Here is a 15,447-nt window from a genome sequence, read left to right as displayed (position 1 = left end):
CCAGCGGTTAAGGAGGTGAACATCACCGAAGGGTGAAAAGTAGAACGTGGGCGCTCTGCCAGCCGCAGCCAGAGGTGACTGGTCACAGGTGACGGCCGGTCCAGAGCACCCCATCTGCAGCCAGGCAGGCTGCCCGGGGTCTGGTCCGCAGGCCATCATCCGTGTGGCCCTGACCTCACACGTGTGAGTCCCAGATGGTGAGACGGAGTCAGGCTCAGAGACGTAAGGAGGCTCTGCTGTGTCACAGGGCCAGGGAGCAGTGAGGTCCAAGTGCCCGCCCTTGACGTCCAGGCGGGAAGGTCACGGAGTAAAGGGGTGTCCTCTGACTTGCAAGCACTCGCCATGCGGGGCTGACCTCTCGCCAGGCCCGGAACCGGGGAAGGGGAGGAAGAAAGAAGCCACGGTTGTTTTGTTTTCCTGTTTTCCAAAGCCCCTCCCAACACATTGAACTTCAACGGAGCTCACGGTAAGCGGAAGACGCTGGTCGCCCCCGAGATCAACATTTCGCTGGATCAGAGCGAGGGCTCCCTGCTGTCTGACGACTTCCTGGACACTCCTGATGACCTGGACATCAACGTGGACGACATCGAGACCCCGGACGAGACCGACTCGCTGGAGTTTCTGGGGAACGGCAATGAGCTGGAGTGGGAAGGTGAGGTCAGGGCTGCTCCCTGCGCCTGCCCGCCCGTCCCCCCGGGCTCAGCTGGGAGGGGGCTCTCGGAACAGCCCTGGGAGGGGACAAGGTGGGGCATCGGCACAGGCAGAGTGGCTCACCCGAGGGGTGGGCCTGCCCGGGGGACACAGGGACGTCGGGGGACGTCACGCTGGGGGTGCCCCGGCACTGCGTGGGGTGGCTGGGATGCCCAGCCGGGGCGCCCCGAAAGTGTGCGGGGCCGAGAGGGCGAAGGACGGGGGTCACCTCTTCAGATTTGCTGGAGTTCAGCCACGAAGCCGCGGGGCCCTGGCCGTCCGTGTACCCGGCAGGCTCCACCGCTGTTCCCATCTCCCTGCGGTTACGGGTCTGTCCGGACTTTCTGTTTCTTCCTGAGTCGGTTCTGCGTTTGTGTGTTTCTGGTGGTTTGAATGTTGCCGTTTCATCGTGGCCACCCGACCGCGTGCGGTGACCTGTGGGATTCGCTCCTCATTGTTTTTATTCCTGTCGCCCCAGAGGGGTTTCAGATGGGGCGTGGCACGGTCCCACGTGGGTTTTTATTTATTTATTTATTTTAATGTTTTATTTATTTCTGAAAAAGAGAGAGAGGACAGCGTGGTCAGGGGAGGGTCAGCGAGAGAGGGAGATACAGAATCGGAAGCAGGTTCCAGGCTCTGAGCTGTCAGCACAGAGCCTGACGTGGGGCTCGAACCCATGAACCATGAGATTATGACCTGAGCCGAAGTCAGACGCTCAACCAACTGAGCCCCCCAGGCGCCCCCCGACGCGGCGGGGGTAGGGGACAGGCCAGAGGGAGGGGTCAGGACTGGATGAATCGTGGGAGGCTGAGGACGGGTCGTGGGGAGCTGGGTCCACGCTAGGGGCTGGGCGAGCATGGATGGGGAGGTGGCACCAGGCTGCATCCCTGTGCCAGGCTCCCAGGAGGGCACAGAACGAGAGTGCCCATGGCCTTGAGTGCCCTCACGGTTTGACGAAGCAGACAGACACGTTCACAGACTCTGAGCCCCAAACCGACAGAGCAGGCCCGCAAAGGAGGTGCCCCGGGGGGGCTTTCTGGAGGAGGTGGCGCTTGAGCCGGGTGGTGAAGGGAGAGCAGGAGGGCGCGTGGACGAGCAGGGCGCGGGGCAAGGTCGTGGGGGCAGGAGGAGGTCTCGCGCCCACAGGCAGCAGAGGGAGGGGGGCCTGGGCGGGAGGCTGGGACAGGACACCTGCTCTCAGACGCCCCTCCCCCGCACTGGCTCCCAGACGACACGCCCGTGGCCGCCGCCAAGAACATGCCCGGGGACAGCGCAGATCTGTTCGGGGACGGTGCGGCCGAGGATGGCGGGGCCACCAACGGGCGTCTGTGGCGGACGGTGATCATCGGGGAGCAGGAGCACCGCATCGACCTGCACATGATCCGACCCTACATGAGGGTGGTGACCCACGGAGGTGAGCCCGCGACCCTGCAGCCCGCCCCACTGAGGTCCTCAGAGGCTCTCTCTGAGCCTCAGTCTCTTCATCTGAGCCACAGGATTGGAAGCCCGGCGTCCCCGTCAAAGACAGATCAGGGGGCTGCTGGGTCCCCAAGAGCTCCCGCGACTCTGGGCCAGGCTGGCTGGGGCGGCGGGGGTTGGGGGGCACCGGGGGCGGAGCCTGGGGCAGCTCAGAGCACCAGCCACTCACCGGCCGCCTCTCCCAGGGTACTACGGCGAGGGCCTCAACGCCATCATCGTGTTTGCTGCCTGCTTCCTCCCGGACAGCAGCTCCCCCGACTACCACTACATCATGGAGAACCTCTTCCTGTAAGTGGCCGCCCCTGCGCCCCGCGCCCATGGCCCCGGGGAACCCGGCCTGCGGGCCGCACAGGCTCCGAGGAGCCCCCTCCTCACTCCCAGTTACTGGGCATGTACTCTGTGGCGGCCACAAGGCCACACGGCACGTGTGAAAGCGCAGTCCACACCCCGGGCAGACCCTGTCTCTGCTCCTGCACACATGGGTCAGGTCGTTCCCCGGGACTCATGGGTGTGGCTTTGTAATGACGGACTGAGGCCTGGCAGGTGACGAAAGAGCTCAGCGAGTCGTGCCTCACTTCTATCCCAGTCACCGCGGGGACCTCCTCTGACTCGGTGGGGCCCGGGGGCCAGTGGTTCAGAGGAGGGGGGCACTTGCCGGAGGTCAGAGCAGGAAGCAGCCCCAGAAACCAGGGAGCCCCGCCTCCCCAGCCCCCGCGTACGGGTGGGGAAGTAGAGGCTGAGACAGAGGACAGAGTTTTGCTGGGGTGGCTCCTCTGGTTAAACCTCTGACTTCAGCTCCGGGTCGTGATCTCGAGGCTCGTGAGTTCAAGCCCCACGTCAGGCTCTGTGCTGACGGTGCATCCTCTGTCCCCTTCTTTGTCTGCCCCTCCCCCACTCTCTCTCAAAATAAATAGAAATTAAAAATGATAATAAATAGAAAGAAAACTTTTCTAAAATTGCTCAAGGAGAGGATGGGGTTGGAACGGGACCCCGGGCCCGTAATAGCTGGTGCAGTGGACTGTTCACTGCAGGTGCCTCTTCCTTGGCTGTATCTGGGGCTCAACGATCAAGAGACACTAGATGATGTCATGCGCATAAAACAGTTGGTGCCTAATAAATGCTCAGTGAAGTGGTAACTCCCGCTATCATTATGCCCACGGGCGCTGCTTGGGGTGGGCTGGGGTCTGCATCTGCCCCCACCCCAAATAGCTGTGGCCGTCCCCAGGGCAGGCGGGGGAGGTGCCCACAGGTGCTCTGGGGGCTTCCTGACTCTGGCCCTCCTGCCCCCCCCCCCACCATCTTCCACACATGTGACCAGGTACGTCATCAGCAGTCTGGAGCTGCTGGTGGCAGAGGATTACATGATCGTCTACCTGAACGGAGCCACCCCCCGGCGGAGAATGCCTGGCATCGGCTGGCTGAAGAAGTGCTATCAGATGATCGACAGGAGGTGAGTGCGTGGGCTGGAAGGGAGTTGTGAGAGCCACACGGATCAAGGGACCCCGGAGTCCCGGGGAAGGCGGCGGAGCCATCAGACAAATGACCACGGACTGGACGGCTAAACAGACGCCCCCAGCTCTGGAGGCCAGAACTCTGTCGGCAATGACTGTTTTCCAAATGACGCCCCGTTGCGAGGCTCACAGGGGTTAGGATTTGGGGGCCGGGTGGGGGGCGTGGTTCCACACGACCACAGCAGGTGGTCAGAACCAGGGCACCCCAGGACGTCTGTCGGGGAAGGGGGGGCGGCGTGGCCCCCACGAACTCCGCAAAGAGGACTCAGCCTGACAGACAGCCCTGGGGCCTGGGCCGCCCCCCGGAGCACCTCCCTCCCCAGGCTGCCTTCCTCCGCTCCCCACAGGTTGCGGAAAAACCTCAAGTCCCTCATCATCGTGCACCCCTCCTGGTTCATCCGCACCGTGCTGGCCATCTCCCGGCCTTTCATCAGGTGAGGCTGCGCCCCCGCCTGCCTGCGAGGCGCTTCCCGGAGCCCATGTCTTCCGGCTCCTCTGTGTTGGATACGTGTCGTTGCTTCAAGCTGTTTCCATCATATGTGTTGTCAGTATTAAGGGACGAACACAGGAAAAATAATAGCAGACCGGCTCTCACGTGGTAAAGGCTGGGCACCTCTTTTCTTTTTTAATTTTTTTTTTTTTTTAGTATTTATTTATTTTTGAGACAGAGAGGGACAGAGCATGAGCAGGGGAGGGGCAGAGAGAGAGGGAGGCACAGGATCCGAAGCAGCTCCAGGCTCCCAGCTGTCAGCACAGAGCCCACACAGGGCTCGAACCCACGGACCGTGAGATCATGACCTGAGCCGAGGTCGGACGCTTACCCGACTGAGCCCCCCAGGCACCCCTAAGCTGGGTACCTCTTAATGTTATAGCCACAACCTGAGAGGCTGATGCTATCACACCCATCTCACGGATGAGGGCTCTGGGGCTCGGAAGGGTCAAGACACTCAGCCAGGGTCACACAGCCAGGTGGCCCCCCTGCCCCAGAAGTGAGGCCGCCTCCATCTGATCGAGAGCCTGTGTGAGGACCACTGGCACACGAGGAGGGTCTGACCCACTTCCAGCAATAATGTCACGAACCACGTGTGTTTAGGGGTGGTCCCGGGGACCAGGAAGGACCCCCAGAGCTCAGAAAAGCCGTCTGGGTCCCCAGCCGAGGAAGGACACAGCCCAAAACTGGCAAAGGCCGAGGGTGCATGTGGAGGCCCAAGCCCCGCAGTCGTGCCCTCCCCAGGGGTGGTGGCAAAAGCCCTTCATCGTCCCTGTGAAGATGTGTGACCATCTGCAGGAAGCTCACTCGAGGGTTTTGCTGAGGTTGACCCGCGTGGGGAGGGGGTGGCCACGCCGCTGACCTTGGTCTCTGACTTCAGCCGCCCTAGGGGTCACGCCACTGAGATGTGCCCAAGATCCACACTGTGAATCACGTCTTTTTAATAAGCATATATATTTTTCATATTTATTTAATTATTTTGAGAGAAAAAGAGAGAGACAGGGTGAGCAGGGGAGGGGCAGAGAGAGAGGGAGAGAGAGAAACCCAAGCAGGCTCTGCACTGCATGTGCAGTGCCTGATGTGGGGCTCGAACCCAAAAACCGTGAGATCATGACCTGAGCCGAGACCAAGAGTCGGATGCAGGGCACCTGGGGGGCCCAGTCGGTTAAGCATCCAACTTCAGCTCAGATCATGATCTCACGGTTTGTGAGTTCGAGCCCCGCATCAGGCTGTGTGCTGACAGCTCAGAGCCCACTTCTGATCCTCTGTCCCTCTCTCTCTCTTTGCCCCTCCCTGCTTGCATGCTCTCTCTTTTGCGCTCTCTCGCACTCAAAAATAAAATTAAAAAAACATTTTAATAAAAAATAAATAGGTAGATAAATAAATAAGCCAAGGAAAGTGAATTTAAAAAAAAAAGCCAGGAGGGGCGCCTGGGTGGCTTAGTCGGTTAAGCGTCCGACTTTCGCTCAGGTCATGATCTCGCGGTTCGTGGGTTCAAGCCCCACGTCGGGCTCTGTGCTGGCTGCCAGCTCAGAGCCTAGAGCCTGTTTCAGTCTGTGACTCCCTCTCTCTCTCTGACCCTCCCCTGCTCACGCTGTCTCTCTCTCTCTCTCTCCTAGAAATAAATAAAACATTAAAAAATAAAAAAAAAATAAAAAAAAAAAAAAAAGCCAGGAAAGTGGAGGCAGATTCTGAGCGACCCGCGGCCCTGAGGGTTTGTGACTGTGACCCAAAGACAACTCCAATTTGTCCCCTGATGATCTGACACTGGGCAAGCCCCTCACCTGGGTGGGGAACTCCCTCTCCAAGAGCTGCCCCCCCATCCCAGGAGACAGGAACCTGGCCCCACAGGCAGACAGAGCCTTGTTACCTCTGAGACCCAGGTGTCCCGGAGCCGGGGGGGGGGGCTCACCGCCATTTACGGCCCAGCGCCCCCACCAGCAGGTGCACCACAGAATCTTTTCCAACGGATCACATCTCCCCACCTTGGAGCCGATATATTCAGATCTGCCTGCCTGTCTGAGCTTCACACCTTGCCCATGGGCCCCTCAAGCCATTGGGAGGGAGGTCTTCTGCTCCAAGAATAACTGGGTAACGGGGTTGTTTTTTTATTTAAAACTGTGATTTGAACTGCACGAGCGCAGTTGGATTGGCTCATTCTGCCACACGTGGCCACTCTGTGACTCTGTGGGGAACGTAGGTCACGCCTAATCAGGTACCATCGGCCTCTGCGGCACCTGCTTTATTTTGCCTCATGGCCACTGGGAGCGTGTAATTCATCCTGTGTCTCCCTCTGCATCGGGCGCCGGAAAGCCCAAGCCGAAGTTTTATCTCCTTTCTCACAACAGGTCTGAAACGACTCAGCACACTTGTGTAGACACCTGCCTTAAGCTTCCTTTTTTTTTTTTTACCATCACTCAATTATTTTATTATTTACTGTTGTGCTACATTCTCTTGGCCTTCAGTTTGTCATTTAGAAAAATGATTTTGACATTAAAAAAAGCATTAAAATTTTTTTTGATGTTTATTTATTTATGAAGAGGCAGAGAAAGAGAGCACGAGCAGGGGAGGGCAGAGAGAGAGGGAGATACAGAATCGGAAGCAGCTCCAGGCTCTGAGCTGTGAGCACAGAGCCCGATGCGGGGCTTGAACCCACGAACTGTGAGATTGGGATCTGAGCCAACATCGGACACTTAACCGACTGAGCCACCCAAGCGCCCCAATAAAAGCTATTTTTTAATGTTTATTTTTGAGAGAGAGAGAGAGAGAGAGCAAGCAGGGAAGGGGCAGAGACAGAGGGAGACAGAGAATCTGAAGCAGGCTCCGTGCTGTGGGCGCAGAGACTGACAAGGGGCTCAGTCTCACCAACCGTGAGATCATGACCTGAGCTTGATCGACTGAGCCCCCCAGGCGCCTAGAAGAAGGCTTATTTTGTACTTCACCAAAATTAGGTTTAAGTTAGATTTTTAAAAATAATAGTAACCGTGAGTTCGAAGCCACGTGCTGGTGACAGCACCCCGTGGTGCCCGACTGCCGGGTCCCGGTATGGGCTGGAAGAATGGGGGGGCAGAGAGTCTGTCAGCCTCGCTCCCTCTGGGCCTGGACTTCACACGTGTCCCCCCTTCTCCCGCCAGCGTCAAATTCATCAACAAGATCCAGTACGTGCACAGCCTGGAGGACCTGGAGCAGCTCATCCCCATGGAGCACGTGCAGATCCCCGAGTGCGTGCGACAGTGAGTGGCCCCGCCCCGCCCCCAACGCGCCTCCCCTCTCGGTGGCCCGGGAAGCAGACACCAGGCGCGAGTGGGAGCCGCCGACCAGAGGGAAACACGGTGAACCAAGCACACGGGAGGTCAGAGAACACATGGTCCCCGGGCCTCTGGTGCAGGGCGGGGGCCAGTGAGAGTGGCCCACGGCTTGTTTTATAAATAAAGTTTTATTGGCACACGGCCACACCCATCCATGGCTGCTTTGGGGGCTACATCGGAATTGAGCAGCTGTGGCTGAAACTTGCCTCCAAAGTCGAAAATATGTACGACCTGGCCTTTCATAGACAGACTGCCCTGACGGAAGGCCGTGTAGACAAACATGTAGACAAACCCGCATCAGCAAGGGTGTTGCTTTCTGATGACCCTGTTCAGCAGAAAACCAATCTGCTGAGTCGCATCTACACCAGACGCTGGAATACGCCAGCAAAACAGATACTCCCCCCCACCCTCAGTTCCACTATCTTCCTGCGCTAACGCCCTGCATGTATTCATACATGACGAGGGGGCTGTTTCTCCGTGTCCAGAAGGGACGGGGTCCCCCGGGCAGCGCACCTGTGGGGGAGGAGGGCTCTGAGGGGTTGTCCCTTGTCTTCCAGGTACGAGGAGGAGAGGCTCAAGGCCAGGAGAGAGAGGTGTGTGGAGTGGCCGCATCGGGGCCGCGTCCGGGCTGGGCCCACATTTGGGGGCAGCTGGTGGCTTCAGCTCCGCAGGGACCAGTGACACCTGCACGTTTGCTGAGGGCTTTGGGTCAGACCAGGGCTCGATTCCAAGCTCCCTCCCCTCCCCTCCCCTCCCCGCTCTCCCCTCCCCTCTCCTCCCCCTTCCCCTCCCCCCCTCCCCTCCCCTCCTCTCCCCTCCCCTCCCACACACTGACACAAGGCCAGTAAAGAGTTCACGGCCGCCGTGGGGGCTACTGTGAGGAATCAGGACAAGGGGACCCGCTGGTCAGAAATGGGGGCCCCTGGACTCATGACAAAATAAGTCGTCCCCTGAGGGACGGGGCACAGGCTCCATTCTCGGCCCCACAAATGCCCCTTTGCTCACCAGCCGGCTCAGTTTTCACTGGTGGCGTCACCATGGATGGCGGCCACAGGGCCTCGGAACTGTCCCATCCCCCCTTATGCCACCCCCTGGATGGGTTCAGATTCCACCCTGCCCCCCAGAGCTGGGCGGGGCCACGATTCCTGACAGCATCTTACAGCCCAGAAATCCGAGGCTCAGAGAGGGCAAGGCACCTGGCCAGGGCCACACAGCAAGCCGGGGAGAGGGCCGGGGCCTTCTGTAGGCCGAAAGGTTGCCAGGCCAGTGGCAGCCTCGGGGAAGCAGGTGATGAGGGTCCCGGCCCAGGGGCTTCTCAGATGGCAGAGAGAGGGGCGCGTCGCCAAGTGAGGAGCGCGGGTCCCTGGAGGGCGGGGACGAGCCACGGAGTGAGCAGGCGTGGTGGCTCCACACCGTGTCACTTAGTAACCACGGGCCACACGGCGGGAGGCCGAGAGCAGGCAGGATGTGCCGTCCGTGCAAATGGCCCTCTGGGTCTGGCAGCAGGTGGTGGGGGTGTCGCTCCTTCCTGAGGCCGAGGAACGCTCCAGCGCGTGGATGGGCCACACGTGTCCTTCCTCCACCGAGGGGCAAGTCTCTCTGCCTCTCCCTGTCTCTCTCTGTCTCCCTGTCTCTCCCTATCTCTCTCTGTCTCTCCCTGTGTCTCTCTGGCCTCCCAACAGCACCTTCTCGCCGGAATCAGGGCACAGGTGACAAGGTCCACAGAGCAAGGGCTGGACGCCTCTGGGGTGACAGCTGAGATGAATGTTCGGGGTCGTTCCCCCTCCCCTGTCCTGTCCCCCCCCCGCCCCCGCCGCTCATGCCCCTCCCCCCACAGCCATCTCCGCCGTCCTCACCCCCCATGATCTCTGCGTCCTTGGGGCCGTCCCGGGGCAGTGAGGTGCCTCGAGGCTGCAGTGGGCCCGCTGGTCACCCGCGCCGTCTGTCTGTCCCCAGCGCCAGGCTGCCGCCCGAGTTCGTCCTGCCCAGGTCTGAGGAGAAGCCGGAGGCGGCGCCGCGGGAGGACAGGTAATGCAGGCGGTCGTGGCGAGGGCTGCCCAGGCCACACGGCGGGGGGGGCTCTGGTGGCCAGGACAGCAGGGCGCGTGTGGATGGGAGCACGACCCCGGCCGCGTCCTCACTGCGCAGTCTCGGGCCCTCTTCCCTCGGCCCAGGCCATCCCCACGGGGACACCTGCCGAGGCCAGAGTTACATTTAAACCCACAGTCGGGGACTCTTGATCTGAGGGCTGTGCGTTCAGGCCTCACGCTGGGAGCAGAGATCCCTTTAAAAAAATAAAATCTTAAAAAAATTTTTTTTACATTTTTTATTTATTTTTGAGAGACAAAGTGAGACAGCATGAGTAGGGGAGAAACAGAGAGAGGGAGACAGAATCTGAAACAGGCTCCAGGCTCCGAGCTGTCAACACAGAGCCCGACATGAGGCTCGAACCCACAAACCACAAGATCATGACCTGAGCCAAAGTCAGATGCTCAACCGACTGAGCTGCTCAGGCGCCTCGAAATTTTTTTTAACGTTTATTTATTTTTGAGAGAGAGACAGAGCGTGATCGGGGGAGAAGTAGAGAGAGAGGGAGACTCAGAATCCACAGCAGGCTCCAGGCTCAGAGCTGTCAGCACAGAGCCCCACACGGGGCTCAAACCCACCAACCATGAGATCATGACCCGAGCCCAAGATCAAGAGTCAGACTCTCAACCGACTGAGCCCCCCAGGCGCCTCCACAATGAACAACGTTATTTTTTTTTACTTTTTTGTTAATGTTTTTATTTATTTCTGAGAGAGAGAGAGAGCGTGAGCAGGGGAGGGTCAGAGAGAGAGGGAGGCACAGAATCGGAAACAGGCTCCAGGCTCCGAGCTGTCAGCACAGAGCCCGACGCGGGGCTCGAACCCACGAACCGTGAGATCATGACCTGAGCCGGAGTCAGACGCTTAACTGACTGAGCCCCCCAGGTGCCCCCGCGATGAACTTTAATGTGCGCTTTCCGGTGTCCTCTTTAGGACGCTGGCAAAGTGGTGTGGGCAGCACCTGTCTCTAGTTCCAGAACGTTCCATCACCCCAGATGGATCCCATGCCCATTAAGCACATGCTCCCATTACTCCCTCCCCTTTTCTGACACCCATCAAATACTACGATGGGCCCCGGTGTGGAAGACATAGCGGGTTCTGCCCCTCCCCCCTTCTCCCGACTGCTGGGCTCACTTGTTATGCGGCAGGCGCTTGCTTTGTACCAGCTCAAGGTGACGCCATGTCGCCCACACGGGGCTCATGCCCCCCCCCAAAAAAAAACACACAAATAAGGCCGCGCCGTCTGTCTCCACAGGTCTGCTCTGGCCGCAGAAGATCAGGAAACAAGGTGGGTTTCTCCAGATGTCCTATGCGGGGCCCGGCCACGTGGGAGCCGCCCCATGACTTCCTGCCTGGGGGTGGAGGGCTCTGTCCTGGGGAGTCTGAGGCTTGGCTTGCCTGTCCCGGCGCCACACGGGGGCGCCACTGCACGACACCCCCAGCCATCCCCCTCAGCAGTGACTGCAGCCCCGCCCCCACCGCTGTCCAGGGGCCCCGCCTGCTCCGGATGCCAGGGGTGGCCTCTCTGTGGGGCTCATGGAGGCCACCCCCAGGCTCACTGCTTTGCTAGACGTACCCACAGAACTCGGCGAAGTCGTTTCGCTCACAATTACGGTTTAATACGGTGGAGGGATGGATACGGGTGAAGACGGCCATGAGGACAGGGGTGTGATGCCCGCGCCGGGGACCCGGGGGGCGAGCTTCCAGGCGTGGTCTCCCAGGGGATTCCTCCAAATAGCCCTTAATTCGTCCAGCAATGTGTTGCCAATCAGGGACCCTACACCCACATCCAGGGTGTTTCTGGGGTCAGTCCCTTATGCATAGCTAACCACTCACATGGGTGACTTAGTCTCTGCCCCTCCAGAGGTCGAGGTGATACCCCTCCCCCCATCACACTGCAAACCTTCGCTACCTCACATGACACCCGGGTAAACAAAGGCAGTCTTATCGGGCAGGGCACCCCAAGGGCCGGGCTGTCTCCCAGGAGCCGGGAATGGGCCCTACCTTCCTGGGGAATGTGCAGTGGTAGAGGGCTAATCCTCACCCACACTCTGACCCAATGCCACCCATTTGGGGCACCCGGGGGGCTCAGTCATTAGAGCGTCTCATGATCTCACCATCTGTGGGTTCGAGCCCCGCGTCAGGCTCTGTGCTGACAGCTCGGAGCCTGGAGCTGCTTCGGATTCTGTGTCTCCCTCTCTCTCTGCCCCTCCCCCGCTCGCGCTCTTATCTCTCTCTCTCTCTCTCTCAAAAATAAATAAACATTAAAAAAATGTGCTTAGTCTAAACGGTCTTAGACCAGGACACCCCTGGGCGCACTGAATCAAGATCATCTGAACCTGTGTCCGCTGGGCGTGACTTTCACCCCCAGACACAGGACTCGCAGGGAAGTCCTGCATCAGGAGCAAAGCCGGCAGAGACCACAAAACGCAGTTCGACCCTCCGGGAATCCGCAGGTAGGGTGATACGTTAAAACTATTTAAATTATTAAAGACCCAAAAGAAGAAATTGTAGGAAGCCATGGATGGACGGACAGACAGACAGGCGGACTGATGGCTGGGTGAGTGGGCGCAGGGAGGGGCAGAAGGAGGCTGGGTTGAAGCTTCCCTCTGGGCTGGTTGGTGGCGTCAGCCCCAGGGCCCATTCTGCTGAGGGTCCGAGAGAGGGGGGGGGCCCTTTGGAACCTCACCGGGAAGGTGGATGGCAGGCAGCAGACCCTGATGGGCTGGCCCCCTCTCGCTGCTGAGGGCCCCCCAGAGCCGGATCCAGTTCCAGACACATGCACACATTTTCCTTACATTCTTTACTTTTTTTAAAGATAATCAGATGTTTTATTTTTATTTATTTATTTTTTAACGTTTATTTGTTTTTGAGAGAGAGAGAGAGAGACAGCATGAGCAGGGGAGGGTCAGAGAGAGAGGGAGACACAGAATGGGAAGCAGGCTCCAGGCTCCGAGCTGTCAGCACAGAGCCTGACGCGGGGCTTGAATCCACAAACCGTGAGATCATGACTTGAGCTGGAGTCAGACGCTCAACCGACTGAGCCCCCCAGGCGCCCCCATCGTTCTTTAAAAACAGTAACGACAGCCTGGCCTGTGTCTATCCCTCTCTAGCATGTCCTGAGGTGACAAGACTACAGAGAAGGACAAGACAGAAGATTCCAGATGCCAAGAAACCTCTGTCAGCCGCCCTCTGGCCCTGGACCGCATCCCCGCCTTGTCCTGATGCCCCGTCTCTGGGGGGGCCCGTCTCCTCCATCCAGCTCTGAAACCCAGCTTCCGTTTAAGCCACTTGAAAACGTTTTTGTTTGCTTTTGTTTTTAAACAACGCAGTATCTGTGTGTTCCAGAAAAGGACCTGGGTCTCTGCCCTCCACACTCCTGAGCTCGTGGCCGAGAAGAGCCAGAAGCTCAGGGCGTGGCCCGTGTGCCCTCGACGGCTTCAGAGACCCCCCCCCCCCTCACTGCACAAAGTCCTGGTTCAAGACCCTTCTCTCGCTTGTCACCTGGCCCACCCTGGAACCTCGGATGTCCACCAGCTCCTTGGCCGGATCTGGACTCGCTCTTGTGCCTTTTCTCCTAGAATGACCCCTCCCTGCCCCCCGCAGCCCTGGGCACGTGGCCCAGAAGTTCAGCCTCCGCCCCCACTCCAGCAGCGTTGTGCCCCGGGGACCTCCTGTCCGTCCACCTCATGGATTCACACTCGACCAGCTCCCTTCCCCTTCATCTCCGTCTTTGGGATTAATGGCATCCACGGCACATGCGAGCTGCTGAGAATTGTCCCTGCCCTACAGTTACAAACCCGCCTCCCACCTTCTAGAACATTCTCAAGCCCCTTTAATGGATGCCACACCACAGGGCAATCCTGATCATTACCCCCTACTGAGGGAATGAAGTGTCCCCACTTTCCTGATGCACCCCCTCCAACACAAGGTTGGGATGAGCCCCTCGGGTTTCCCACCAAGGGAAACGGGCTCTGAGCCGCGATAAAGGAAGGAAGATACAGCTGGTTGTAGGTTTTCAGTGTTTTGAAGTTCACTTGGGAAAATAAGTCCCAGTGGGCTGGATGCCACAGAGACCTGCAAAGGAGGCAAATGTACCCCGGACGAACGACAGACTTTTCTAATGCGGTCCACACACCTGTCAGGCGGCCTTTAGAGGTAGTGAGTTCCCCATCTGTGGAGGCATTCAAGACAAGGCTGGAAAGGGCTTGCAGAATGTGGTCCTCTGCCGTCCCCTCCCATCCCAAGAGTTTCTGTTTCTAGAAATCTGAGCAGAAGTTGGTGGGCACCATCTCAGGACCCTCTTCTTGGCCTGGTCACTGGCTGCCTAGTGGTGCCCTGGGTATGAGGCTCTTGGCCTGGGGGTCCTGCATGTCGAGGGGCCTGTCCCAGCCCAACACCCAAGGCTCCGCCTTGAAAACGCTGAGTCTCTGAGCCGAGTCAGGCCCGCATCTTCTGAGTCGGCGCCGCTCTGCCCTGGGAAGGCCGGGGTGCCTGGGCCAGGGGGGCTTTTACGTGTGTGTTTCCGCCGTTTCCAAAATGTTAAACAGAAGATGGGACCGTGTTCCAGGCCCAGGCGTGTCCCCTGGAGCAGGAGGTGGCAGAGGCCAGCGGATGGGCCTCTCCAGGCTGCCCCCCCCCCCATTCTGCCTGTCGCCAGGCCGCCCAGAACTCCAGGCCCGGAAGGCGGGCTCTGCGCACCCGGGGCCACACGTGGCCTCCGTGAACACAGCAACTGGGGCGGAGGCTGGAACCTGGCTGCAGGCTGAGCGCCAGGAACCGCTGCCGTATGCCCAGGGAACGGTCACCGAGCGCCTGCACAAGCAGGTGACAGAGGGACAGACAGGCCAACCCCGGCCACTGGGACGCGCCTGCAGCCACACGAGAAATTCCAACAGGTTCCCCGTGGCCCGCCCGCCGCCCCCTGGACCACCAGCAGCCACAGCCGGCGGGCAGGCGGGCCGAGGACCCCAGCTCGGCCGCGGCGGCCCCTCCAGGACAGAGAGGCCCTGGGGAGGCTGTCGCCAGGCGTGAGAAGTCCCGCCGCGTCCCCGCGGGCTGCTGCCCGCATCTCTGAGCGGCTTTGCGAAAGATGTGTGTCTCCAGGGCAGTTCGGCCAAGATGTGAGGGACCCTGAGCCCTGGTCACGAAGGGACAGCGGCTTTTCCTCCCATGACACCAGGATGTGTCCTCAGACGCAGCTCACACGCCCACCGTAAGGACGGCCAGTTTGTGGTTTTCAAACACAAAGCGAGTCGTTATGGTTCCTGCCGTGAGGCTCGGACATCATTTCCGTGGGCTTTGGGGGCTTTATGTGGAAATAAAGACGCGGCAGCTGAGAAGGGCGGGTCGTGCCTGGTGCCCACTCCCCCGAGCTGCGACGCTGGCCTGGGTCCGGGGACAGAGGAGCAGCCCCGATTCCGCACCCGGCGACCTGGGGCGACCTCGCCGCAGCCCTGCCGGGTCTGCCTCTCTGTGACTCAAGCTCCCTTCCCGACCCCAGTCCGCTCGGGAATCAAACTCGGTCAGCGGGTGACACTGGGAATAATTCCGTCACCGGGGGCATGTGGATTATTGTTCGTGTTGCTGAAAGAGAAAGCTCTTTCCTCTCTTACACTCACACCGTTTCCCACACCAGACTCGGGGACGGGGCCCCCACCCTCTCCAGCTCCTGGGGGTCCCCCCGGCATCCTGGGACCTAACTCAGCCCCCACACCGGGCAGACCCCGCAGGTCACCCCCACCTCGGGCGCCAGTCGTCAGGGGTGGGCCCCCAGCTCACCCACACTTCTGTCCCGTGTGGCCAAAACCCAGGGGTTCCCACAACCTCCCCCAGCAGCTCATGGAACTCAGGAAAAAGGTTGACTTGCGTCTTACCTGCTGAT

At 59.6% G+C, this 15,447-nt stretch overlaps 1 protein-coding gene across 4 annotated transcripts in view; it reads left to right on the top strand.

The window, feature by feature from the left end:
- Positions 1 to 14,905, top strand: part of ATCAY (ATCAY kinesin light chain interacting caytaxin) — a 30,532-nt gene extending 15,627 nt beyond the window's left edge. For 2 of the 4 annotated variants that reach the window (XM_039247645.1, XM_039247642.1), the window contains 10 exons: positions 431 to 652; positions 1,919 to 2,104; positions 2,355 to 2,457; positions 3,488 to 3,619; positions 4,028 to 4,114; positions 7,305 to 7,403; positions 8,036 to 8,071; positions 9,435 to 9,506; positions 12,057 to 12,123; positions 12,677 to 14,905. In XM_039247645.1, coding sequence (XP_039103576.1) covers positions 431 to 652; positions 1,919 to 2,104; positions 2,355 to 2,457; positions 3,488 to 3,619; positions 4,028 to 4,114; positions 7,305 to 7,403; positions 8,036 to 8,071; positions 9,435 to 9,506; positions 12,057 to 12,123; positions 12,677 to 12,691 — 1,019 coding nt within the window. In that variant the 3' untranslated portion in view covers positions 12,692 to 14,905. Of the gene's footprint in view, positions 1 to 430; positions 653 to 1,918; positions 2,105 to 2,354; positions 2,458 to 3,487; positions 3,620 to 4,027; positions 4,115 to 7,304; positions 7,404 to 8,035; positions 8,072 to 9,434; positions 9,507 to 10,818; positions 10,852 to 12,056; positions 12,124 to 12,676 lie in introns of all 4 variants that reach the window. The other 2 variants (XM_039247643.1, XM_039247644.1) reach the window with 2 other exon arrangements.
- The last annotated feature ends 542 nt before the right edge of the window (positions 14,906 to 15,447 follow it).

This window comes from Hyaena hyaena, unplaced genomic scaffold, assembly GCF_003009895.1.
Source record: "Hyaena hyaena isolate Hyena2069 unplaced genomic scaffold, ASM300989v1 scaffold_296, whole genome shotgun sequence".
NCBI classification, from domain to species: Eukaryota; Metazoa; Chordata; class Mammalia; order Carnivora; family Hyaenidae; genus Hyaena; species Hyaena hyaena.
Note: the sequence above shows the minus strand (reverse complement) of the source record. Positions and strands in the feature narration are given on the sequence as shown.